Raw genomic sequence first — 25,153 nt, forward strand, 5'->3', positions numbered from 1 at the left:
CCTGCTCCATAGCGCACCAGTAATTTAACTGATGGGGGTGCGCTCATTCCGCGTTGCGTCATATCAAGGTGTCCGTCCATTTTCATCCACGTGAGAAAACCAGAAATGAAGCCTTCAATTTATAGATGCCAGGAACACTGAACGGAGAGGGGAAAGGAAGGCGGGTGAAGTGGGGTGAGATTTAATAGTGAGCTGCTCATCCGTTGTTCCCTGTTGAAGTAGCTGTTTCGTATGGTGGATACCGCCACTCCACAGAGCCAGCTGGAGCTCCTTCCAGCCCTGGAAGCTGCAATGAATACTAATTGGATTGGTTTTCATAGATTCACAGAATGCTTTGGGTTGGAAAGGACCTCAAAGCCCATCTAGTTCCACCGCCTGCATGGCGTGGCTCCCCTGTCAGCAGGGTGAAAGCCACGAGTTACCTATTTCCAGGCCCTCGGTACGCTGAGGTGACAGCCCGCTCCGCAGTCGGGGTCGAGGTGTCAGCCTGCAGTGGGGCTCCAGACTGGTGCCGCAATGTGCTCTCGTTTTCTCTTCTGGGAAAAGTAACCCGGCGTGTGCGTGCATGTGTACGTGTGTGTCTGTGCGCGCGTGCGTGGAGGAGCATGGCTGTTGCGGAAGGCGTGGGTTTGAATGCTTAGGCCCTAACATGCTGCAGCGTAGTTTCCTTACTCTTCCCAGAAGCAGAAGGCAAGGAGCGTTGCATGTTCTAACCAAGGGATTTTCCTGCCTTCGCCCAGGTGGGAGTTGTGTGGCTGCAGAGCGCATCCCTTTGCTGCCAAGGAGCGGGCGGTCTCCGTATGAGCCCCTGTGGCAGGTACTCAGGCGTGATCTGCCTGTAAGCGTGGAGCAGGTCAGCCTCCTTTGAGTCGAGCTGCTGATCAACATTACTCTTAGCGTGGCAGCCCTACGTGGAGATTCCGTACCAGCTTAGGATGCCAGCTGCATTCTTGCTGCTCATGGGGGACATTGAGCTCCCTCGAACCCTGGCATCCCGGTGACGTGGGCCACAGTCCATGTCCTTACGGCGCTGCGCCCTGCCGACAGCCTCGGCCGAGTGACAGCCCTGTAACCAGAGTGACAGTCACAAGAGCTGCCGGTCTGAGAAGCGGGCAGGTCCGTGGTGCCTTGAGCACTGGTGCTCCCCACAGTGCAGCCGCCGAGCTGTTTCCGTTGGCCCCTTGGGAAGAGGCAGCTTTGTTGAGGCTGCTGCAGAACAAGCCCCCCCGTCTACGTGCAGGATGAGGGTCTTCTGCGTGCGTAGCCCGTGGCCCCTTTCCTGACCATCGGTGTCCAGAGCCCTGGCCCTTCCTCCCTGGCCTCCAACCCTCTTGGACGTCTGCAGCGAAGCCTCAAGCCTTCTGCACAGGCATGCTTTTGGTGGAGAAATCCCAAATTTGAGAGTAAGACATCGTATAAATGAGTATTTTTTAGGCTTTTGTTCAATATTGCGGAATGTTTTGTAGAGTGCGCTTATATGATATATTATTATACCACTCTTTTATCAATAAAGAATGCTTCTACAATTTTTTTGTTCTTTATATTTTCCATTAAAAGCAGTAAATTTTTTTATGGTTTAATTTCTCCAACTTAAGCTTTAAGATTTGTTTGTAATTGTTCAGCTTCATGTTGTGTTGTTTGGAATTTTATATTTTCAAAGGCTCCTACTTTTGTTTAGCCTTCCTCTGCTCCCTTGTGATATTCCTGTTAAACCGCAGACATATTTACCGTCAGTGACCTGTGTGTGCAGTCTAAAACACCGTTACAGGATAACCTGCTATTAGTATGCAAAGGCTCAACCTTTCATTCTGTAGGACGTGGGAGGTAATCAGGTTTGTTAAGTAAAGTGCTTTCAGTGAAATAGTAATCCATGCGTCCGTAGAGACATGGGGAGGGAGCAGCTTTGCCGTTTTGCAGTGTTGTTTTTCTGGCGAGGTGCTGGCGCTGTTTAGGAAGTCGTGTGTACGCTGGGCTTCATTTGCAGTCACCGCTCAGTACCCGTCTCTGCACTATTGGGCTATATTGCTCGCAGGGCTCGAACTCGCAATGCTACAGCAGTGTGAAAAGGTTTTGTGTTTTCGGTGACTGGAAGAATTCCATAGTGGGCAGCATGTCTTACAGCATCCTTCTGTCCGTACAGGATTGTGAGATTTACAATAAAAATTTATGAACTGGAACAAACCACAAGATGGTGCTGTCATTACAGGCAGTGGAAAAATTATTTCTTAGCAGCAAGGGACTCTGCCGTTAGAGAACTAATGAATTTGTCTTTAAATCATCTTTAATCATTACCAGTTTCAGCATCTCAAAGCAATGATGCTCCTGTTTGAAACTGCTCCATAGCTTGCACCATCATCAAGACATCTTTCCCACTTATGGGCAGGTACTTGTTAAGATGTGGAAATTTCACAGAATTAGAAGCTTGGGGCATTTTTCTTACTGTCACTGGGGTTTGTTTGACACAAAGTTCACTTGGTTATCAGATGAATCATTAGAATGTGTGGGTTTTTTCTAAAGGAAAATAAATTTAAAGAACACAATTTTCAGACCTCCTACAGGTTAAAACGCGTTTTTGTTATAGCAAAAGAACTTTGGAATGTTTCACTGGATTTAGCAAAGCTTTTTGGAATTTATGGCACTTTTACGACTACTTAAGCAGCTTTGGTTTTTACCACACCACCATGCCCTCACCAACAGATGGTAAAACCCCTTTGTATTTACAAAGGAATAAAACTGGCACGAGGACAATCGCTGCGATGATGGGGTATACCTTGTTTCTGAATCTAGCCATTTATAGCAGGCTGCACGGTGATCTCGAAATCTTCCTCCTTGTTGCCACTTAAGTGCGAGAATGTCTTTTCTGGCGGAAGAAGAAATAAAGGGGTTTTTAGCCCTTGGATGGCTTTTATATACACGGAAGCCAGCAGCTAGCTGCTAGCCTTACATCTCCTATGGATTATTCTTGTTCCATAAGAGATCCTTTCAGGACCACGCACTGTGTGAACGAAAGGCGCTGACAACCTGTCATCTCCGGCTTGTCATTGTTATTTTCTGCCCAATTCACAACCTGAGTATAATCCAGTTTCAGGCTGCCCCTGACTGCCAGTTGGGCTTTTGGGGTTTTCCATTAAGGGAGCCGTGGCAAAATAATGTGTCCAAGCTGCCTTCTACAGATAAAAGTGCTATTGAAGAAGTAAGCATTATTTATAACTTCTCTAGCAACTTCAGTACTGTCAGCACTCACAAATACCTGAATATCAGCCTGTATTAGTATTCTTTTTATGCTTCTCGGTGTTGTTAGATTTCACATAGACAAGTATTATTATAAAATGACTATTATTCTAAAAGGTGTTGATGATAAAATTTAATTTTATTTTAATTTTGGCACACAATTTATTTTTATACTGATACTTGCAGACAAAACTAGATTTTTGAAGATTTTTTTTAAAATGTAAAAGCTGTGCAGAAGAGAAAGGATTGCAGACTTAATATTTTATTGTTTCAACAAATATCAAGCTGTTTCGTTTTCCTTTTCCTTTTATCCCTCCTCCTAACTGAAGCTTGTATCTTTAAGATAGAACAGTCACACAAATCAGCAGGAAGCCTGTGAGACTGGCAGAACTTGTTATGAACATCATGAAACAGATCGTACTGGATCTGAAAAGAATAAGAATATTAGAAAATGCTTAAAAAGAATGTAAGTGGTAAAAAATTCCTCAGATCCGTAAGACTGCATCGGCCTGCCTATTCTAAGCTGTTCTCAGTAGCAGAATTATTGATGGTTTCGTTGGGGTTTTTGTTTGGTTTAATGGGAGTTTAGTGTTGAAGAATGATTTTTGTATGGGAAGGCACAGATATGGGGAAGGAGGTGACATCTACAAACTTGTCATCCCTTCTGACTCCCAAAGAAAAGCTTCACTCCACAGAGCTGACTGTTTGACACAGCTTCTTTGTGGGAACAGGCAGACGAAATAACAACCAGGAGGGAAGGAGCTGAGGTTGTTCTGTGCCCTTCCAGGGCTGAGAATCAGGCACGCACTTAGAAAATTCTCAGGATTTGCTTCATCTGCATCAGGCTTGTGTAGGTGGAACGCCAGCACAGAGATTCAGGCCATAGGTGATCTGGTAGGAACGCAATGCTAAGTGAGGAAAAAATTAGGGAATAGCAAGCTGCACAGACCAGCCAAACCCTGCTGTTTATGAAGCCGTAATAGCTCTGAGGTGCCCCAACACAACACAGCTGAAGTGATTTTTGGGTAGAATTTCTAGTTGCTCAGCACCAACTTTGCAATCTTTCCATGGTTTAAGCCTAACCTTCATTCTACTCTAGAAAGTTCAGGCGCAGGCGGGGAGGTTGTATGCGTGTCTTGTTCTTTCTCCACTTAGAAGGCATAAGTCAAGCTTGAAAAATATTACATAGTTAAATCAGCGGTTGTTAGACAGGCGTAGTGAATACTGAGACTCTTTAGTAGCCTCCATGCCATTTGTCGTATTTATTACATCCAACGCCATCTGGTTTCCTGCACAGATTCAGGGCTTTATTAACACTGTGGCTAGCCTGTGCAACAACTGAAAGCAGGATGGGTTCGATAGTTATTTCCCTCCGGACGTCTGGATAGATCTGTGAAGAGATTTCACATTTTGCAGCCTGGCACCCTGCATTCTCCCCCAGGAACCATTCAGCCTGAGAGTGCAGTGAAGGAAATGGGTGGAACGAGATGAAAATGGACTTTTCATACTCTCATGACTGTTTTAAAGGTTGCTTCTCTCTGTATTTTTTAATATCTCTCTCTCATGTATTTATTACTAAAAATTTTTCACAGTTTGTTCCCCCTCTCCCAGGAAAGCGGCTGTCCAAACAGAGCTGCTCCTGGGATTTACAGCCTTGTTAAAATCAAAATTGATCTGTCAGCTGAAGTGCTTTTGAAATCAATTTTCAATGTTTGGATTAGTTAGCACACCTTTCAAAAATATTTCAATGCCTGACATTCAAAAATGAAAAAGTAGAGGAACATCATATTTGGGAGACAGTTGTTTATTTTTGACTTACAACACACAGCTGTGGTAAATGGATTTATAATCAGTTTAAAGAAGTAATGCTCAGATATATTTTTCAGTCTGAAAAACAAGGAAACCCATTATTCCCTGTGATGGGAGCGTGCAGCACACCGTGGTACCCAAGATGCTCTTTAGCACTCCAGCTGGGTGGGGTAACCAAACACGAGAACAATCCTCCAAAGGAAGGAAATAGGATTCCTCAGGGCAGTATGCCACAGTGAAATTCGGCTTACGCCATGGCTCGTTCAACCTTTCTGCTCCATTCTGTGCTTCGGGTTTCACTTCTCTCCGGCGAGGCGGGCTCAGACGGTCCAGGACTCCCCTTTGCGGCTGGGACCAAGAGCTTCAGTGCTTTGGTCAGCCAGTACCAGAGATTCTTGATGCCTGTTGGCAAAGGGGAGTAATTGCTTTCTGGATTTCACGCTTTTCCCTACCCTGCTCCTTCAAGGGCAGCTGAGTTTGATACAGACAGATGTTGACTTTAATCTGTGCTGGAGAGGGAAAAATTAACATTTTCTCTCGTTTACCAGTATATTCCTTCTGGAACAAATCAGGATCCAGGCTGCTGGCAGTGCTGTCAGTCTCAGAGCCTATTTTTAACCTTCTTCCCCTTTCTTGGCACATCAACTTTTTTTTTAATTCACTGTGAGAGAGCTCAACAGAAAGAATAAATAATAACAAAACAGATTAATTAAATTCAGTCTCACCTTCGGTGCTAGAGGAAATAAAATTACTTGAGAGAGATCTAGTTTAAGTCACTAGCATCGGTCCCTGGTGAGGAACAGTACAGCTTCCCTCTGCTTTGGGGGGAGAAGGGGTCTCCTAGCTCCTGAGCGATGCTGTCTCCTTCCCCCGTTGCTCCCTGGGGGTGAGAGGCTTTTCCCTCCAGCCAGGAAATACCAAACAATGAAACACACCCAGTCCAACCAAACCCCACCTTAGCTGGGGAATAGCCACCATTTATCCGTCTGGGATGCGCGTCAGGTGAAACGATCAGCCCTCGATCGAAACCGAGGCAAACGCAGGGCATGAGAGGCAAAGCAATTTTCCTTCCTATTGTCTGACTACTGTGCCTAGGGGAGATGCAGAAGATATTCCAAAGAAAACGTGCTTCGGGGAAGAAGTGAGCAAGACGCAGCTGTAGAAAGCCCGGAGCGCCGGGTTTCCAGAGAGTCCTTTGGGGCAGAGTGCTTGCTGGAAAGCCTTCTGTGCAAAAAAAATTACCTCCTTTTATTTGTTCCTTCTCCTATTTAAGAAAAGTTACTCTTATGCCACTTGGTAAATAAACAGGATTATATTGGAGATACTGGCTCCCATCTTTATTTTCTCTTTCCCAAAACATCACAAAGAAGCTAGAATTTTGCATAAATAATAAACTTTCCATCATTGTTGCCACAGTTTGGTCTGAAAAGATCTTTCACAACTCAAAGCGGGACGGCGAGAGCGCTGCAGCTCGAAACCAGAGTTCAAACGATGAAGCGTGCGCGCGCGTTGGCCCAAAATCTGGGTTCTGCACCTGGTGTGCAAAGAGCCCATCGACGCACAGAGTCGAGATATTTGGGGTTATTTCTAGTCTGCAGAATACAGTAACACAGCGTAGCTGACTGGTGTTCCTAAACTTCCTTATCCACCTTTCACCTGCCCCCATCACACGTAGGCATTTTACTTTACGTTCCAAACATCTGGGGAGGCTCCCTAATTAGCACGCTCGTTATTCACAGAGGGGTGTACATTTTAGTATTATAATGAATACAGGTTAGCTGAGGATACGCTGTTTCTTGATACGATTCCGAGGCTAGATATATTTTATATACACTTACAATAGGGAAAGAATACTTTGAAGGGTCCTATTGTTCTGAATCCTCAGTCCATTGAGACATCCTATCCTGGTTACTATAGTTTCAGAACATACCATCGAGGATACTTCGGGTGGCACATACTTTTACAGTTTTAACCCTTATTTTTCCTACATCGCGCTTGGATGTGAACACCCTTGATTCGCGCACAGAATTGTCTCCACAGCAAAGCCATTAATTCCGAGAACTGCAGGATACTACCCTGGCTTTCTAACTGTCCCAGGCTTTTAAGCACATCGCTGCACTGTAATAAAATATTGACATATTGCCTCCCACACCTCCGCCTGCCTTCCAGCTCTGTAGCCTGGTTCCCCAGGGAGCTGGCTGACAACAGCAGGGACGTGCGTCTCTCCAGCAAATTAATAAAAAACTTTTGATAATTTCATCTGGTTTGGTTCTTAAAAGGAGGTGGGAACCAAGGGCTGAGGAAGAGATGACCTGTCTTCACAACTACAAACAAGGTTTCCCTCTCCAGCACAATCCTTTGGGGTGTTAGGGTCCTCAGGGCACCCATGAGCCTTAATGGCCCCGATAAGCCCCAGCTGAGGGGGGATCCACACCCTCTGCCTGGGGACCATTTAAACTCCTGCCGGGGGGTCTCCTTTCTCCCTGAGTTGCTGTTGTAGGTGTACACCTCTTTCTGGGGCTGGCTAGGTTACGGCAAAGGCTGCTTGGTCGGGGACCTTGTTCTGGACTCTGACTTGTACACTGACTTCCCAGGTTGACCTTGGACCTGCCTTGTAATTGTTAAGCTTGCATGAAGATCTGGACTTTTAGTTGAATCTGACCACCACCATCTCTGAGTCTACTGTTTTCACCCTGCTTGGGTGCTGTGGGATGGCAATCCTCTGTCCTGCTCGCTCCGGTACCGCACTTGGCTCCCTGTCTCTTGGGGAGCAGCAAGAACTTAATTATCGCCAAGCTTCCAGCAGCCTCCCGTGGCCGAAGGTCTGTACCTTTCTGATGGGCTTTGAGATGCGGCAATGGTAAGCACAGAACAAAGTGCCCCACAGAATTATGAGTTATTTCTGCTGTTAGTAAGAACGATACACCCGACTTCTGTTCTGGTACAGATTAGCCAGATGAGTTTTTACTGCTGGATACTGATAGAGCTGTAGTTTGTGAGACCCTTTTGGATATCTAAGAGGCTCTACAAGAAGAGCTGTAGAAGAAAAAAAAAGTGGTAAGTGTGGATCAACTAATGATTTTCATAGCTGGGGAATTGCAAAACAAGTATGGACATTATTGAGCTGTTTAAAAACTACTTATTTGTTTCAAAAGCCTTCCATCTCACCGGTATCGCTCATTACACCTTTGAAATCTGCATCCTTACGCAGCATTTCAACTCACTTCAACTCTGAAGCCTCTGTTTTGATATTGATTACATGTGGCAGGTTGCAAATAGCCCGTTTGTCTCACTGCTTGCTTTCTACAAGGAGTGCGTAACGCTCTTCCAGCCCAGGGTCAGAGGGCGCTTCCAGCGGCAAGAGGACAGAATCTGTTCAATTATATTCTATTTCAGTTAGAAGGCAATCCTTCTGGCTTCATCAGCCTGTGTCTTCGTAGGGTGATAGTCTGCTTTCTGCAGTCAGGAAAATGATTCATAGGACATGTGTGCCTTCTAATTGAAATAGCGGCCCGTGGCTTGGAAATCTACATCCTACATCATTTGGCTTTGAAAGAAGCCTGTGGAAAGCTCCACGTATATCTCTTTCCAAAACTTGCACGATAAGAGATGTTGTGCGCTTAGTCAATACATGGAGTACCTGGCACGACGGAGCCAAACTTTGATTAAAAGCAGTACCAGAAATCCGTTAACAGTCTGCTTCACCCATGAGTGGTGAATATTGAGCCTGGATGTTGTATTTCATCACCACCTCCGAAGCGACATGGCTTTGTCAGAGGCTGCTGTTGAGCCGTGGCATGTTTGGGATGCAGCTGCCCAGAGGTTCACTAGCCCCAACTTAGCATCTGGTAGAGCTCTTCTAATGGGCCACCAGTAAATGCTTCATGAGCGGGTCTGTCCAAGTCCTTGGAGAAAATTGTCTTAGCTTTAATTTTGCTGTGCGTATTGTTACAGCCATCCAGTAAATAAGTAACGCAGATAAACACACCAAAACACCCAACAACGGCAGGGAGATGGGCACCAAAACGTACAATTTTTAACAAAAGCATTTAATGAAGGAAAGCTAACACTCATCTGTGTTATAAAAATCACTTCACATTTAGCATTTTGTGAACCTCATTTTTCTGATAACCTTTTTCTAGGGCAGATTTTTCTGAGAGAAATAGCATCGAGTGGACCACAGGACTCCTGGATTCTTTCCCTGACTTGTGCCATAGATGAGCTGTGCCTTCTGTACCTGTGCTACCTCAGTTTCCTCTGGAGTTGAGGAAGCTTCCCCCCTCCTGTAGAACTATGATCATGCATGTATGAATGTTTCTAAAAGGCTACATAAATGTGCAGATAGCACTGAAATTCTGAAATAATATTTCTCATACGAGGCAGATCAAATAATTGATAATTGCTGTGCTTTCACTGCAAGAATATCAATATGTTCTGCAAACAATAACAGTGATGGCTGCAGAGAACAGAAGATTTCCGAGGTAGATAGTGATTATTACCAATTTCTCTAAGGTTTTTTAATCTAGAGAGAAACTGCAGAAAATGAATGGGAGGCAGAATAATTAAAATTGAAAAGGGACCATCTTGACCTGGGAATGTCTGGTTTGAGTGTGGCTCTTGGGTGCTGAGTGCTAAATCACGTCGGCAGTGAGACAGATGTAAAGGATTGGCTAGCGCAGAAAGCGGCTTCGGAATCTGCTCTCTGAACAGGGCAGCGTTGCAAAGCTCTGGGAGCCAGCTCCGAGAGGAAGATGCTGCTTGTATTTGAGTGCCTGTGACTGCAGGCAGCTGAGAGCACTGAAACCACGCACTGCTCCAGCCTTTGCTTCCAGCGAAGGCGTGGGCAAGGACTCCAGCAAGGCAGAGAGTGGAGAAACAACTGCTGTTTGTTATCTTCACTGGTCACTTCACTTGGATGAGAGTTGAGCAGGAATATTTACTTGGGTACAGGGTGAAGAGCATGGAAAGATGATTTGAAGCCAAGGAACTGTCTGAAAGTACCTAAGCCTGATATTCTTAGCAACCAGCAGTGCTCAAAGGTGGAGGATGCTAAAGCTAGGCACTCTCTGGAACCGAGCAGCCTATCAAAGCTAAGACAGCAACTGTTTGGGACCTCTTGGGATCATAATCCTAGGAAGAACAACAACAAATTCAGCAGTACTATGGATTCAAAAGCAAAAGAATAGCTATTGCCTGACTTCCAGCAGCTGCATCGACTTTGAAACTGAGGTTGGGACATTGCTGGAAAACGTTCTGAAAGGAAGCAACCTGTGCTGGTCAGGTCCTGGGAAAGCAGGTGGCCAAAAGAGGGCTTTCCCTCCTTGCACTGTTATGATCGCTGGTTAAGTGTTCTTGTCTGCGTGTGGAAGAGGCAGGAAAAGCCTCTGCAAATTACTTCCCAGGTCTGTGGCCAAAAGCAAAGGAAACCACTTTGGATAAGAGTGTGGGCTGATTAGCAAACTTCTTGAAGAATGTCTGTCCAGGACACTGAGGACTTCGGAGCAGAAAACCTCTCGGAGAAGTCTCGGATGATTCCTAGCCTCCCGCCATATGACATGGATGACCAGCTCCTTCCCAGGGAGCCACGGAGTGCCTGGTGTTGCTTTGTATGGATGCTGGTGGTAGTCACCATGAACTCCTTGGTCTTTTTCATTAATTTTCTCCTGATGCTTATTATCTTCACCATCGTGCTGCTTCCTACCATTGTGGTGGTTTACTTTGGCTTCCAATGCCACTCTCAGGTAAGTGAGCCTTGCTCCGTTTGGCTGCTAACGGCCACCTCTGAGCAGGGCCATCCGTAAGGGTTTTATTTCAGCCCATGGGGCATGGTGGCTGTAAAGGCAAGGCTAGACTCCCTGGGCTCTGGCTTTGTTTTCACAAGGGGTGTGTATGCGTATAAATTTTTTTGGGGGTGTGTGTAGCGTAAGGGATGAGCTGGCAAGAACAGGTTTCTGGTGGTTCGTGCTGACCTGCGGGCTCTTGGTTGTACAGGGGAGCAGTCTCTGCTTGGTGCCCGGGACGCAGCTATCAGCAGGGCTGGCGTGTGCGTTTGTCTAGGGAAGTACAGGCTTTACGGGTTCTGGACTAATTGGCCTTAAAGCGGGCACTGGTTGGCACCCATACATAGTGTCGGCAGGCTGGGACAGGAGGGCTCTCACCGCAGGGGCAGAACGCTGGCAGAAGCTGGCTGTGAGTGCCCAGCTCCTCGGGGACTGAGATAGCGTGGGAGCCCTTGATCCCCATCCCCTGTGCACTGCACGCTTGTTTAAGTGTAAAGCGATCAGAGAAATCTATAGCGTTTCACAACAAGCTGGCGTGAGATGCCAACCTTGTGGGCACATCCGAGTGCTGGCAGGAACGAGCTAGGTCCATTTCCTACAATACTGGAAGAAGGGAGGGGTAAAAATGTAAGCTTGATTGGGCAATAAAGTCATTTTCCATCGAAAATAACAAGCAGCTGTTACAGACCAGGTGAATACACTCCCTGGCTTGGCAGAGTTGTTTGCATTTTAATGTCACGATATTTCTCTCTTTTCTGTGACCTCTGTTACTGAGAGCTGCCAACCCGGACTCCTCTCATTCACACAAGTCCTGCACGGGTCTGTTACCCTCCGTTTCAGTAAGCCCTCTACAGCGTTTGTCATATTTGATCTGCCTAACAACTAATTATAGGACTAGTAAAGCCTAACAGAATATGTAATCCTCTTACGCCACTGTAACGCTCAGATGTGTTCCCGAACGTGCTGTACAGCTTCTCACACCAACAAATGACCCAGCAAGGGCTCTGGCTGTGTGCGTGTCTGTGTGCTGCCCTCTGGGTTTCATTGGTTCTAAATTTCTGCTTGGTAGAAATTATTTCTGTAAATATTTTTGGAATCACTTGACTAAGTGTGGATGCGAAAAAGCCGTTTGCCTGTTTTCCTTGCTGGCAGTAACTGTTAGACCAGCTCGGTATGACTTCTCTTGCTGATTATCTGACGTTAGAAGAGCTCTTTTGCTTCCTACTTTGGGGGGAAACCCCCCCCCCCCCACTGTAGTACCTGCTCCCAGCAGGGAGAATTGACTCAAAATACAGATGCTATTGGTCTCCCCATTCCACAGAATCTGAACTAAAGGGAAGATTATTTAAATCTTCTCAAACATGTATTTATCTGAGAAATACTGAAAGAACTTTTTCCCCTTTTAATGAAATCTGTGCATCCTATCCAGTCACCCAAGTCCTTGGGACCTCTGTCTCAGTAAGCAGATCCTGGCACAGGTGGTGGATCCGACCATGCCCAGTTTAACCCAGTAAGGCTCCGCTGACTTCAGCGGTGCTGTGCCATGGGTATAGCTGTGGAGGTCCACCTCCACAGTGAAGGAGGAGATGCCCTCTGTGCCTAGCTGAAGTGTAAAATCATGTTTCCCAGATGTGTGAACCATCACTCGGCTCTGGGAGAACTGCCGCTTTGGCAGGACTCAGCGCCAGTGACATTTACTCCGAGGAGCTGTGAATGTGCAGTAAAGGTGCTTGTCGTGTAGGTGGAATCTTTGCTCACTTGAGGCCTCTAAACCCTGGGACACAACAGCTTGCTAAGACATAGCGTTGTCTGCAAGCATTTACGGCTTCGGGGGATGTGCCGTGACTTTCCAATACAGCCGCTGCATTGTGTTGTTCAGCTGACATCCCAGCAACACAAATTCAGCCCACAGCTCCGCGTCTCAAAGCTCCCTGACCAAGGGACTGTGCTATTATTGTTTTCTCAGTACTGATGTATTTGCCGGTCTGGGAGGTTTGGCTTTGATTTTTATTGCCCTGAAATTATGATAACTCGTAGCTGCTGTTATTGAAAAGCTTTTCCTGATCCCGCAAACGAATGAAGAGCGAGACATCTGTCATGGTAATTGGTTTGTAGAACAGGGCAGACACAAGTGCTGCCGCCGCTAGTTGGAGCGAAGCATAATTCAGAGAGAAATCACGTACCTCTGGGCCAGGCAATTCCCTGATGCCTTCTGGAAATGTTTTATTATGGGATGCAGATGCGTGCGATGCCCCGCAGGGTAACGTGGGAGGCTCTGGAGGGCCTGCAGACCAAAAGTGGCTCAGAGGGGTCCTGGTCTACATGAATAGTTGTGCAACCCATCTTCATTGTGGGTTGCAACGCTTTCCTTTTACTGTCCGTGGCTGTTAGGATTTTCACATACAAAAGGGAGGGTGCGTAGAATGACTTTTGTTTTATTGGGGAGCAAGTCTTCACAAGAAATAACCTAATCGTCTCTCCTTGGAGAAAGTGCGGCGTGGGTCATTGCCTTGGTAAAACGGCTGGTCTGTCTCCGCAGGCGCGGTCTGGGTGCAGGTTCTGTAAGACGTGAGGCTTTTCAGGGCAGGGTTAATAGCAGATTGCCTGTAAAGCCCTTAAATCAATTTTTCCCATGATCTGAAACTGGTCCTTGAAAGTCATAAATATGGACTTCAAATTGGACCTGAAATGGGAAAAAGTGTGAGGACTGTCTCCCGGAACTACCCCTTCCAGCTTCCCTCTGCTCAACCCTCACCTCGGGGAAAACCTCAGGTTCTCCTTGGCACGCACACTGCTTTCCAGTCGAAGGCTCTGAGGAGATGCAAAAGGTTTTCAAGTACAGCCAAGCGCATCAGAAGCGAAAGTCACGGTGTTGCTGTTACCCGTAGGGAGGCTTTTAACGCAGACCTGTCTCTAATAGAGAGAGGGAACGCAGCGGCGTGGCTTGACAAGAGCACTCCTTTGTCCTTGGGCTACGGCTTTTCAAGGCTCTCCTAGTAGCCAGGGGCCAATTGCTGCACTACAGATCCATTAGATGGGTTTTTTTTTTTAGTATGATGGGTTGTGTTTCTTGTACTGATGAAAGAATATAGAAAAAGGAAAGAAAATGAGGGGACGTGGGGGCTGCCTGTAGCATTTGTTAATGCAGAACAACCGAGTGGTTCGACTCGGATCTCCTGCTGCGGGGCTGAAAGGAGGGCTTTAAATACGGCTCAGCAAGGACCAGTTAGTGTGCTGGAGGCTTTGCAGCAACATGGGGTGAATGGGCTTTCCTGGCAGACTTGGCATTGCAAAGAGATGCTGGGAGGTAGAAATGGGGACGGTGCGTACACAGAAGGCAGAACACAAAGGGGTCTGTTCAGGGCGGGAGTCTGGAGAGTCTCCAGCCAGCGAGGAGCTGTGGGATGACCAACCTCTGTCTGCAGAATCTACCATTTTGCTGTATTTTATTTACTTTGTAATTTCCAGTGTGTTGTGCCACCCGCATCGATGTAGCAGCAGGAGGCCTTTATATTTGGTTTCTATCAAATGCTAAGCTGTGCTATTCTGATGACTTAATAAAGATTGGTGTTTCCTGCTTCAGGATCAGCGTGCAGTTCTCCTGTCTCAGCGATGCTGGAATAATTGAAAGCTTGATTAAAATGTGGTGTTAGTCACATAGGGTAGCCTGAAGATTGCTGAGCTCAGCTCAGAGAGGGGGAAGAGGTATATCTTCCTGGGGAAGCCCTAGAAACTCAAGGGTACTTTGGCCACCACTGCGATCCACCACCAGGTCTGTGACAAGCTCTGTCTCGCTCTTCCCACAGGTGCTGCACTCAGCTGCCCGCTACTGCAAAAGCATCTTGGATGACAACAGCTCTTCTGCCCTCATTATCCTCGGCTTTGTAATCATGTCGCCTCTCATTGTGGTGGCCATGGCTATCTACTGCAGCCTGGCAAGGCGTCTCCATCTCTTCATGTGCTTCCAGCCGTACAGCAGGGCTGTCTACAAGGGGGTGAAGTGGCGCTGGTATGAGGAGGGGGGCCTGTGTGGCTGTGCCAAGGGGTGGAACGCTCAAGTCAAAGCCTGGGTATGAGTTTGCAGCACCAGAGCTCCTGCCCTAGCCAGAACCCTCTTCTCCCTGCCCTGTCCCTCCCCACCATCACCCCCCACCATCACCATCCTGAGGTCTCTGCAGATGGAGGCTGTGTAGTACCCAGATGGGAGAGGAAGGGAGCTCCGTTAGAGTCATCTCCTACAGCTTTGGAGGTGGGTAGGATTCTGCCCACCACGAGGGAAAAACAGCAAACGCAAGTCCTTGATGGTAAAGACAATGTTCAGCCCTGCAAAGGATGAAGACTCCTCCCAGTGTCTGTTCCATTCAGAGCACTGTTTCCAGTCCTGACAGCGTGTTCTGCCTCACACGGGGACATAGAGCACATCTGTATCGGATTAAACAGTGGTGGGAGCGGCTGCTGACTTTGCTACACGCCTCAGAGGTCCCTGGGGGAGAGGCAGCCCTGGGTGAAGTGCTCAGCCGAGAGGAAGCAGCCGTGGCTTTCCCAAGTGTTGGGCTGCTGATGTTTGTAACCTCTTGGAAAGGTGTCTGTAGGTCACTGCCTCTGTCACGTTTGGGATGACACTTTCCTACGCATCAGATACTCTCCCCCCACTTAGCAATCCCTCTCTCCCGCAGTCTATAGCCGCGCTTTTGCCCCTTTTGCTGTTCCTGAGTCAGGTCACGGGTAGGCTGTGGAAACAAATGCTGATCTCTGGGTCCGCGTGCTGCTCATCCCTGCAAGCCGTGTATTCTGCTGGCTGTTGCTCCCCTGTGTCCCAAATATAACCGTTTCAAGCGTTGTGGATAAATAAAGATCATGCTAAATCTCCACTGAGAGAGTTTCTCTTTGTTTTGTCCCAAGCACTGACTGCATCAGAACCAGCCCCGTGCAACCCTGCTGCGAGCAGATGGGCAGCAGTGCAGCGTCTCCGCTTTGCTGGCTCCGTGTGCGCGTTCAACTGTGCAAATTCCCTCTGCAAGCCTTCCTTGCTATTTATCCCATCCCGAGAGCTGCGTTAAACCAGAGCCTTGACAAGCCACCTCCACGATACTTCAGGTGCAGCTGATCTGATATTTTCCATTTACAGTTCTAGCCGTTGCTTAAAGTTTTGAGGTACCAAAGAGGAACAAACAAGGTTGTTCCATCCCAGAACCTGGGTGGCTGAAGTAGTTTAGAGTTTGCATTTTAACGCTCTTCTCTTGCTTTAGGATTTTTGCAGGGTGAAAGTGCTGACTAAATTGTTCTGATACCATTGAGGAGAGCAAGAATGCGTTAGTACTTGCTGAGGCCCGTTATATGAGTGTAATGGACTGCCTGGCTTGGAAAGGGAATTAAAAGTGCAGCAAGTAATTGCTTTGAGCTGCTTTCCTTTAAGTTGAGGCTTCTGTCCTTCCATAAGAGGGTGTCTATTCTGAAACTCCAGGCTTTGATTACTGTTACATCTCTGGATGCTTTGAACCAGTAAAAAGGAAAAGGTTATTCTCTGTAAATACTCTGAAGCTGATGGATTAAGTGGGTGGCACGGGCAGTGCTTCTACATTCCGACTTCACTGTGGGACACAGATAGCAGTGGATTAACTGATTGTCTCCTAGCAAAACCAACATAAACCAAGACGAGGGTGACACATGCCTCTGTACGGCTTCCTAGAGAATCTTGCAGAATATCGTATACAGCGTTTACGACTACCACCCTCTAAAAGGTCCCTGAAACACTAAATTATCTGTCTCTGGCTTGTCCTCCATTAAAACTAAAGATCCAATCTCAAATAAACATTGCTGACTTTCCCGTGTCCTGCAGCTCATCTGATAGACGTGCGCCCATCTGCCAGGGACCACTTGCTGCCGGGGGTGTCCCCGGGGGTGACGGGACCGGGTTTGCTCTCAGCGGTGCTTCTTCCGTGAGCTGCTTTGACAGCGGGTTGCGGTGCATTTGCATCTGTACGGGGACAAAATCCCGGGGGATAGCTGTACTCCCACTTTGTTGTGCTTGCAGAGGTGCTCGGAGTGTGGTGGGAAAGACATGCACAGGAGGGAAAAATTTGGAGAAGGCATCAGCAAGCTGGTCTGGTCCACAGGGCTAATACGGCAGTCCTTCAACTCGTTCCCTTAATTAAGAGTCAACTTAGAGTCAGGAGCAGGTGATCATCGCACGTTGTGCCTCAGCCCGTCATAAGTGAAACATCCATCCAAAAAAAAAAAAAAAAGTAAAAAAATTGCAATCGATCAGACTGCCAGCCGTGTTCGTTGCTATTATTCCCCTTTGGCGTGGCCTTCTGTTTCCTCCCTGCGCCTCTGCTGTCAGTCTCTGCCTCGTCTTGAAGAGTTAAAAGGAGAGAAATAGGCCCAAGTTTCTGCCAGGACTGAGGGAAAACAGAAGAAAGTTCTGTTTCATGAAAAGAAGATACCATGCTACAGGATAACAAGGTTTTACCCGGAGGCAATGTTTGCTGACTGAGCGCAGATATTTGATGCGAGCTGTTGTTCCTTCCGCTCACCTGTCATTTAATCCAACCGCTTTTACAAGGAAATGTCTTTAACCTAGCTATGGTGCAGCTATTGTCACGAACCAGTCCCACTGCCGCCTCTGCAGAAGGAATTAAGTTATTGACAACAGCCTTCCTAATGAAACAAAAATTGATTTAATTTGGTATTTTACTTCACGGAGAGTTTTAATAACGAAGGGGAAAATTAATCTCCCTGAAAGCACGTTTCCTCCCTGAGGCAGAACGGACCTGACGTTCGGGCTGTACCTCAGGGCTCTCCTGGCACAGGCAGAGAGCGCAGCCACGTGCTGCTGCAGTGCCGGAGCTCTGACGAGAAACTGGTTGGATCCTAAATTTCCTGTAGAGAGTACAGAGACGTCCTTAATGTCCTCAGCCCTGGATCAGATCCTGAGGGCAGCTGTGCCAGCCTGCGTTCCGCAGGGCCGATGTGCCGGGCAGGGACCGTACCCGCAGATGGCGGGGGAAAGGATGCGCCGGAGCGATGCCTGCCTCTTCTGACCTCTCTCAGACGGGGCTTTGTTCTGCGAGCTCCCAACCCCGTGCAGGGCTCAGAGCACAGCTCTGCTGGGCAACGTACTGAGGGAGGATGGAAAGAAATGTATTTTAACTGGTTTTTTTTGAAGTCCAGCCATGAATGGATTTAATTTCCCTGCAGCATCCTCTCCATGATTCAAAGCACTAACCTGGTGCTGATGTACCTCGGAGGACACTAAAATGTATTTCCGCCCAACAAGGCTTTGGTCAAGCACAGCGTTCATTTGTGCTTCCCTGCTCCTCCGCCATCGCCGAATGGTCCAGATCCAAAGCCGATGAGATCACTAGAAAGATGCCGTGTCGCGGCAGGTGTTTAATCATGACTTCGTCCTTCGCGCCAGGGCTGGAAGCAGCTCTTCTGGCAAAGCGGAGAATGGAAGAGACGCGGTTGCACGGCCACTCCTGTGGCACGGCCGGACACGTGCAGCGGGCCAGGTGCTGGACTCCTAAATCCATCCACACACACCAATGCACACAAGGGGGAAATCTTGCCGCCGAGCAAAATATATGAGGCCTTTTACAGGCTTTCACCTCTCTCTCGTTAATAATGCGACTAAGGGGTGCTGATGCTGCTTGCGTGCCTCCCGTTCACCCAGAGAAGGTTTCAGAAAGAGCCCTGCAGCCCGGCTCAGCACCCCGGGCTCAGTTGCTATAGCAATACGGGGTTCCTCATCGCCTGCGCACGTCTGCGTGTGCCAGCATCCCCGGCTTTGAGTCAGGCTTCAAGGCAAACACCAGGTATCTAACTGCTGGGCAGCCCTGGGAATGAGAGCCTGGTAAATGAGCAGGGCTGTGAGCGTTGATTTTTAGGCAGAAGTGGTATTTGCAGCCTGTGCTGTGCAGTAGCAGCACTTTTTAAAGTGGCTGCACCTACTATGATATTGTATCTGGCTTTGCATGAGGGAGGCCACAGGCTGAAACACTGATGCACAGGACCAGAGGGACAGCACCCTCTCATGCCCTGCAATAGTCTCAGCACGCTGGGAGAGTGGGCGGATGGCGAAATTGCCTAGAGAGATCAGGAGCATTTTAAAGCACTAATTATACACGTCTGTGGGTGGCATGGGGTTTCTCCTGGGGCTGAGAAGCAGTCTCCTGAGGTCCCTTCCGGTCCCACTCACATGATTTTCACGTTCCCTTTCTTTTCCCCTTTTCTTCTTTCTGATTATGCATCTGGCCTCATACTACGAGGTTCTTGAATCAGCCATTGCCGAAGGGCTCACAGCTCTCCAGCCCTGCCCTGCAGTGCTCAAGTCATTCACTGTCCTTAGGACAAACTCTGCTCCTGGTTACAAGCATCAGCTTGAGAGTCCTTCATCACCTGGGAGCAGAACAGGTACTGCTGTACCGGCCAGCCTGGTAAGACATGAAGAGCTCTTCAAGGCTATGAAAACCATCCAGAAGGACATACTGAAAGCATTACTCTGTGCTTTGTGACATGAACCAGCGTTTGCAGGAGCATTTAATTTCTGCAGCGTGAATTCCCAGTATAGAAAATCACCCGGAAAGATCTGAAAGTGCTGACAGTCGGTGCCAAGCAGTCGATTTACCCTGAGCCATAGCGGGGTATGTTCTTAATATGAATGAGACAGCTTCTTCGAGCCAGATTGGTAAAAGAGCATGGAAGGTAAAAGAGCAATACAGCTGCAAGGGAGGGAACGAGTCCTAATTTGTAAAAGTTTCCTCCTCGCAAGGAAGTGCTGTTACAGTCCAACTTGACAACACTGAGCCGATTACCCCAGCCCTCCGCTTCCCTGGGCAGACTTTGTCACAGGCCTCAGCATCGCTGTGGATAAATGTCTATGGAAACTTTATATACAGATTATATGTGGAGTTAATGTGACAGAAGTGAACGCTAACAGGTTTCGCTAACAGGAGGAAGAGTTTCTCTCAGTATATAGGCCTATTAAGGAATTTCTCTGATTTGTACTGTGTGTAAGAACTAGTGATGAATAAGCCCAGATGCTCCTGAGATAAAGAACAAATTCTTCTCTCACACAGGCATAGATCAGGCATGGCATTACTGAAATCAGTGGAAACACTCTAGATTCACAGAAGGTAAATGAGGGCACGCTTCAGCCCAAGGGGATGCAGAACCTGTACAAAACACAGGGAAATTCTAGGTCAGTGGAAACCAGGAGCTGAATAACCAGCTCCCTGCCTCCCTGCCTTTGCCAGCTGAAGCCTCTGAGTCCAGCAAAAATTCTAGCTGAAATATTTAAGCCGTTTCCCAGTGCTTTCAGCTGGGTATTGGTTCTCTGATGCCTTCAGTTATTGAGCCCTCAGCTGGGGGCAGTGCAAACAGGAGCCATCTGTCAAGCTGAACCGAAATAAGGAAGATCTTTTGGAGCCAAGGACAACATAACATTCTTTGGAAGGATGCTAAATTCCTCCTTTGAGGGCGGCTAGCAGAAAAGAAGCTGGAACCTGCTGCACGTACCACGAGAGGAAGCTGAACGCAGACTGTTAGGTCCGAGGGTAGGGCTGTGGCTGCCTGGCTGCGCCCTGCCTGTGCTATGGAGGGAGCCAGACGGGAGCCTGAGCATCCCGCCTGCTCCGAAGGGCTGCTCCGTCAGTGCTGGGGTTGGTGCCAGCAGTGACTCTGGTCGTGAGAAGGATCCCAGTTACAGCCGTGCGGCGTGTAGGGAAGAGAAGGGGCTGGGGCTCTGCGCTGCTTCTTGGAACAGTTTCTGCATCACCCAGGACACAGCAAGACGCGTTAAAGGGAATCAAATTCAATGTGAATTGCAAGCACTCGCACCCGGAGGGGTCCCGGTTCTTCCTAAGAGTAAGGGTTACTAGTCTCTTGCAAAGTGATTGACCATTGCTCTCAATATCATCCCAGGCAGTTCAATACTCCATGTGCTTAGTTTTCTGTGAATAACTCTCTAGGCTAATTTGGCAGGGATCTGCATGGTAATATAATCCCAGTGACATATGTGCTGGGCAATTTCTTTTGCTCTCTATATTTGCGTTGCTAACTGCTTAACTGTAACTGGAATGTGTTTGGAGGAATTTCTATTGTCCTCCTTCACCTCCCTTCTCTTTCACTGAGCTAACGAGTCACCGATGATTGTTTCCAGCTCTGCTGGAAAATTTGGTTAGAATGAATGGAAGTGATTAAAGAAAGAATAATCAGGGAGTGCCTGCCAAGGGCTCCTTCACTCAGCCACCTGATCGCCCTAGTACGTAAGCGCCTGCAGAATGGGTCCCGGGCTGCAGCCCTGTCCTGGGAATCCTCCCCTGGGACGTGGCTGGGGCGTTACCTGCCAGAGCTGTGCAAAAGGGACAAAGGTGAGAATAAAAGCACCAATTTAACCTGGGTTTCTGGTACACCAATGCCTCCGACTATATCAAATTAGTCCCTCACAGCAACGCTGCCCACACTTCCTCCCCACCCCAGCTTCAGATTAGCTACTTCTGTGCCACAAAACCTTCTGCTGACGACTTGCAGCAATACTCTAGAGGAGCGCGAGCTGTGGTTTTGTGAGTTGCTACACCAGATGTGGGGGCCAGGAGACAGGACTGGGCCAGTCAGGACCATGGTGGTTCTTGGGTTCGCATCTGGAAGTGCGTAGTTGGATTGGCCACTGGGTTTTTTGGTCCCCCTTTAGCTGTCCGTCATTCTTCAGGGTGGAATTTCCCCTAATTTCATATATTGTTTGCAAATGCGTGATGTAGCTGGTTCTGTGCCTGGAGGAGCAGCTCCCTTGTGTACTCCTGTGTGCCCAGGCCTCAAGATGGTGCTGTGGGGCTGAGCCTGGAACATGTGAGTGTGCTCTGGTGCATCCAGACTGGAGTGAGACCTGATTTGGGACGGCTGGTGCTGGATGCTGTGCTGTTTGCTGCCTGGGACCACAGCCAGCACCACGGATGCCGGGAAGGCAATACACAACTGGCTTCATCGTGTTTTATGTCCAGACAGAGAACCCACAAAGCCATGGGATTGGGTGGAAGTGGCATCAACATTGGATCGGTGTTTCAATTCGAGCCTTGGCTCAGCATCACCATCTTGCAGGCTCTCTTCCCAACCGTGCACCTGGGCACTGATCCTGGGCTGAGCCCCTTTTGACCAGGCAAGGCCATTTCTGGTTAACGGCATCTGTCACTGACGTTTTGGGCAAACCTGGTCCTATGTAGCTGGTGAGGGCTGAAAAATGCAAAGGGGGAGGGCATATATGATGGTACGATCCTATGATGTATTGCTGGAAACTAGTGTCATTTCACAAAAGAAATCTCAAGGGGATCAGTGTGTCCTGGCACAATGCACACATTTTCTGCAACTGCCAGCAATCACCTCCTAAGGCAGTCGTCATTGCTTTCCCTTTGACCTTGGCCTAACCACTTCCTGCAGCTGAATACAAACTCGACTCCCACAGATCCGTGGCAGCAAGATTGTTGGGGGCTGCCATCATTCCCATGTGAAAGAGCAACGCAGAGGCAGGCTGGGCAACGCTCCTGGCTGTGAGGTGGCAACCCAAGCAAAGGATCTGCATGCCATTCTCCAGGCCCTGACTGGGGCCTGCTCCCAGTGGGAAAAATAGGGACATTTATCAGACCAACAAAAGGGCCACTCTTGGTAAGAAGAGCCGTGAATTGTCCACATCAGATGTTCAGCGCTGCAAGGGTTGTTGCTGCTGTCACGGTTTTGCTTCTCGTTTATCCTCTCTGCCAGTACATGAGTTCATGGAAATGCTGGCAGTTGACGTGGGCAAGCAGGACAGCCTGCCATGTGTCGAGACCAGACCGTGCTTTGGGTGGGTGCACTTGAACGCCAGGAGCAATTCAATCCCCGTCAGCTTTCCACGCCAGCTCCTCCCCAGCCGCACAGCAAAGAGGCATTGGGGACTGCGTAACCAGGACCGCGGAGGGGAGAACGAGGGACACTCTCAGCACCTCCGCCAGTTACACCAAATGAAGTGCAATCCGAAGCTGTGCGCCAGGAATCGCTGGCAGCGCTGCCCAGGGAACCTGTCCTTGGATTCCTTCCCTGAACCCAGGCCTAACAACTCCTCTCTGCTGAGCCAACTGCAAGGAGGGGCAAAAGGATGTTTACTCAGGACATTCTCTGCATTCAGTAAGATGACTGAGAGCTACTGAAAGGGGCACTGGCCCTTAAAGAGCATCCTAACTTTGAGTTGTCCGGTGAGCCATGCCAGCTGGTGAGCATTTAAGGAGTTGTCTGCAGCCACCCAGCCAGCCAGCGTGCATTTTCAAAGGTGCTGGCTCTGTCTGTAGCTCTGTGGCAGCAGGGACGTGGCGCTGAACAGGAAAGTTAATTCCTCCTGCTCACCTGAAAGCACCGTTCTGCTCCTGCTCTTCAGCTGCAGGGTTAATAAACCAGGGTGATAAAACTGTTGTTTTGTCAACACTTTTTTATCTGCACGGCACCAAGCGGGAGGCTGCTGAAGCATGTTAAAGCCTTCGTGAAGTGTTGCAATCCCAATAACACGATGACTGTTCTGCCCATCTGCGCAGGCTGGCAGCTGATGTGATTCTCAGTGCAAGGGGATAATCACAACTTCTCAGCCCTTGCACCTATCTTGTCTCTCTCCAGGGAGCGTAAAGGAGTGAGAACCTGCCTAAGGAAGATGGTTTTAGATAACACAGGGATAACCGCAAAGAGAAAGTGACTGGCCCTGCTTGGGAACTGAAAGGGCAGGTGGCCAAGAGCATGAAGGGAGCTGGCTCCGAGTCCCCTGCCTGCAGAAAAACCGGTGGGAATGCAGTTGGCTCTAGTGGGTGTCGCTATGAAAGCAGTCTGCACCTAGGATCAATATATCCATAAAAGCCTTGCTGCTAGTGAGCCGCTTAGCAAATCCCTGGCACCTCCAGGGCGTGAGACTGAGCAGAACACAACTAAAGGCTTCTGAGGATTTCCCACAGGCACAGAGCAGCTGTGCCCCCCCTTTAATCCCACTGAAGGTAATTTGTTATGACAGACATTTGGGGAGGAGGAAGGGGGAACATAGTTGTCCTTTTTCTTTTCCTGCGGTATTTCAGCATATACTTGTCCGGCTCTGGAAACCTGGGGCTTTGACCAGATCTACTGGCACAAGTTACCTTACTGGTACTTAGGGGGGAAGCTGAAAAGCCATTCCCAGCCCTTTTAGGCGCTGGAGATTGTTTTGACATCCTGTCTCTGGGGCTACTTTGTAAGACAGGACACCTCTGCATGAAACAGTTTGTTCCGCTGTCGGCACAACTGGTGGGCTCAGCATCATAAAGGTCAAAGGAACCATACTGGGAAGGACTGCTGGGTCAAGCCAGAAGATACTGACGTGCTTCTGCCCCCTGAGACTTGGTGGGCAATCCTCCAGCAGGTACAAAGCAGACAGGATGTCTAGGGCTGGATCTGGTTTTCAATGGTTCGTGTGAACCTCAGGGAGAGATAAGAGGCAAGGCAAAAAAATCCCCAAACAAACCATTCAGGAAAACAGTGGTGCTGTCTGGTTTGCTTCTCTTCTTTCAGATGCCGCCGGTTTCGCTTGTGCCTGCTTTCATTGTTTCCCAAGTACAGAGTATAGAGCTAAGGAAACCAAGCCCTAGACCCTAAAGAGATGAGCAGAAGTAAAAATAGAAACCAGGGGAACAGACTTCCTCCCAGACATAAGCATCTTGTTGCTGAAAGTCAAGAATATCTGCTTCGTTCCTGAAAAGTCCTCCCGACTCCTTCACCAGCTTCCGCTCACTGGTCCGGACTGTTTCAGCACCACTTGTGATGCTGAGGCCAGGGTCTGCTTAGCACATTTTGGAAAGACCTGCTGAGCCGGTGTTCCACAGTAGGCTGTTCATAGCCCATTCCCACAGACATTAGCAGAGGTACAGAAGGGTTTGAAAGACACTGTCCCTCTCTAGAAATTTGGTGCCACGTGCATTAAACAGGGCTCCTCCGAGGCTGTGTATCTCCCTCCTGCTGCGGGTGGATCTCTGTGTGTGGATGTACGTGGAGGGAGAGACACTCAAGCAGCATGACTAACTCTTCAGGATACGGTTTTGATATGACCCATTTGTTACCGGTAAAAAATACAGTGCCTGGTCTGCAACAGTATTTCACCTCAGAGGTGAGGAACAGAGGACTGTAAGGGGTCTGCACCATGGGGGACCCAGAGGAAACTTCCTTGAGGCCACAGCAGCTGGCCAGCGGCCGAGCTTCGAGGGAGTGCCGGTAACAATGGAGAAATGCTTGCCATGAAAAAGAGCATGGAGGCCTAGTTCAGCCCCGTCCCACCGATCACTTTAGGAAGCCTTCAG

At 48.5% G+C, this 25,153-nt stretch overlaps 1 protein-coding gene across 1 annotated transcript; it reads left to right on the forward strand.

Moving 5' to 3' along the window:
- Positions 1-9,792: 9,792 nt before the first annotated feature.
- Positions 9,793-15,669, forward strand: TMEM88B (transmembrane protein 88B). Its single transcript, XM_054849854.1, has 2 exons — positions 9,793-10,781; positions 14,627-15,669. The coding sequence occupies exons 1-2, from the start codon at positions 10,512-10,514 to the stop codon at positions 14,894-14,896; spliced, it is 540 nt and encodes a 179-aa protein (XP_054705829.1). The 5' UTR covers positions 9,793-10,511; the 3' UTR covers positions 14,897-15,669.
- Positions 15,670-25,153: the final 9,484 nt, after the last annotated feature.

The sequence above is a fragment of the Grus americana genome, chromosome 21 (genome assembly GCF_028858705.1).
Source record: "Grus americana isolate bGruAme1 chromosome 21, bGruAme1.mat, whole genome shotgun sequence".
In the NCBI taxonomy this organism is placed as follows: domain Eukaryota; kingdom Metazoa; phylum Chordata; class Aves; order Gruiformes; family Gruidae; genus Grus; species Grus americana.

Bases quoted from the DNA above. Each gene is read 5' to 3' on its own strand.
- TMEM88B (XM_054849854.1), top strand. From the start codon at position 10,512: ATGTCTGTCCAGGACACTGAGGACTTCGGAGCAGAAAACCTCTCGGAG. The intron at 10,782-14,626 runs GTAAGTGAGCCT...CTCTTCCCACAG, and splicing joins GCTTCCAATGCCACTCTCAG to GTGCTGCACTCAGCTGCCCG.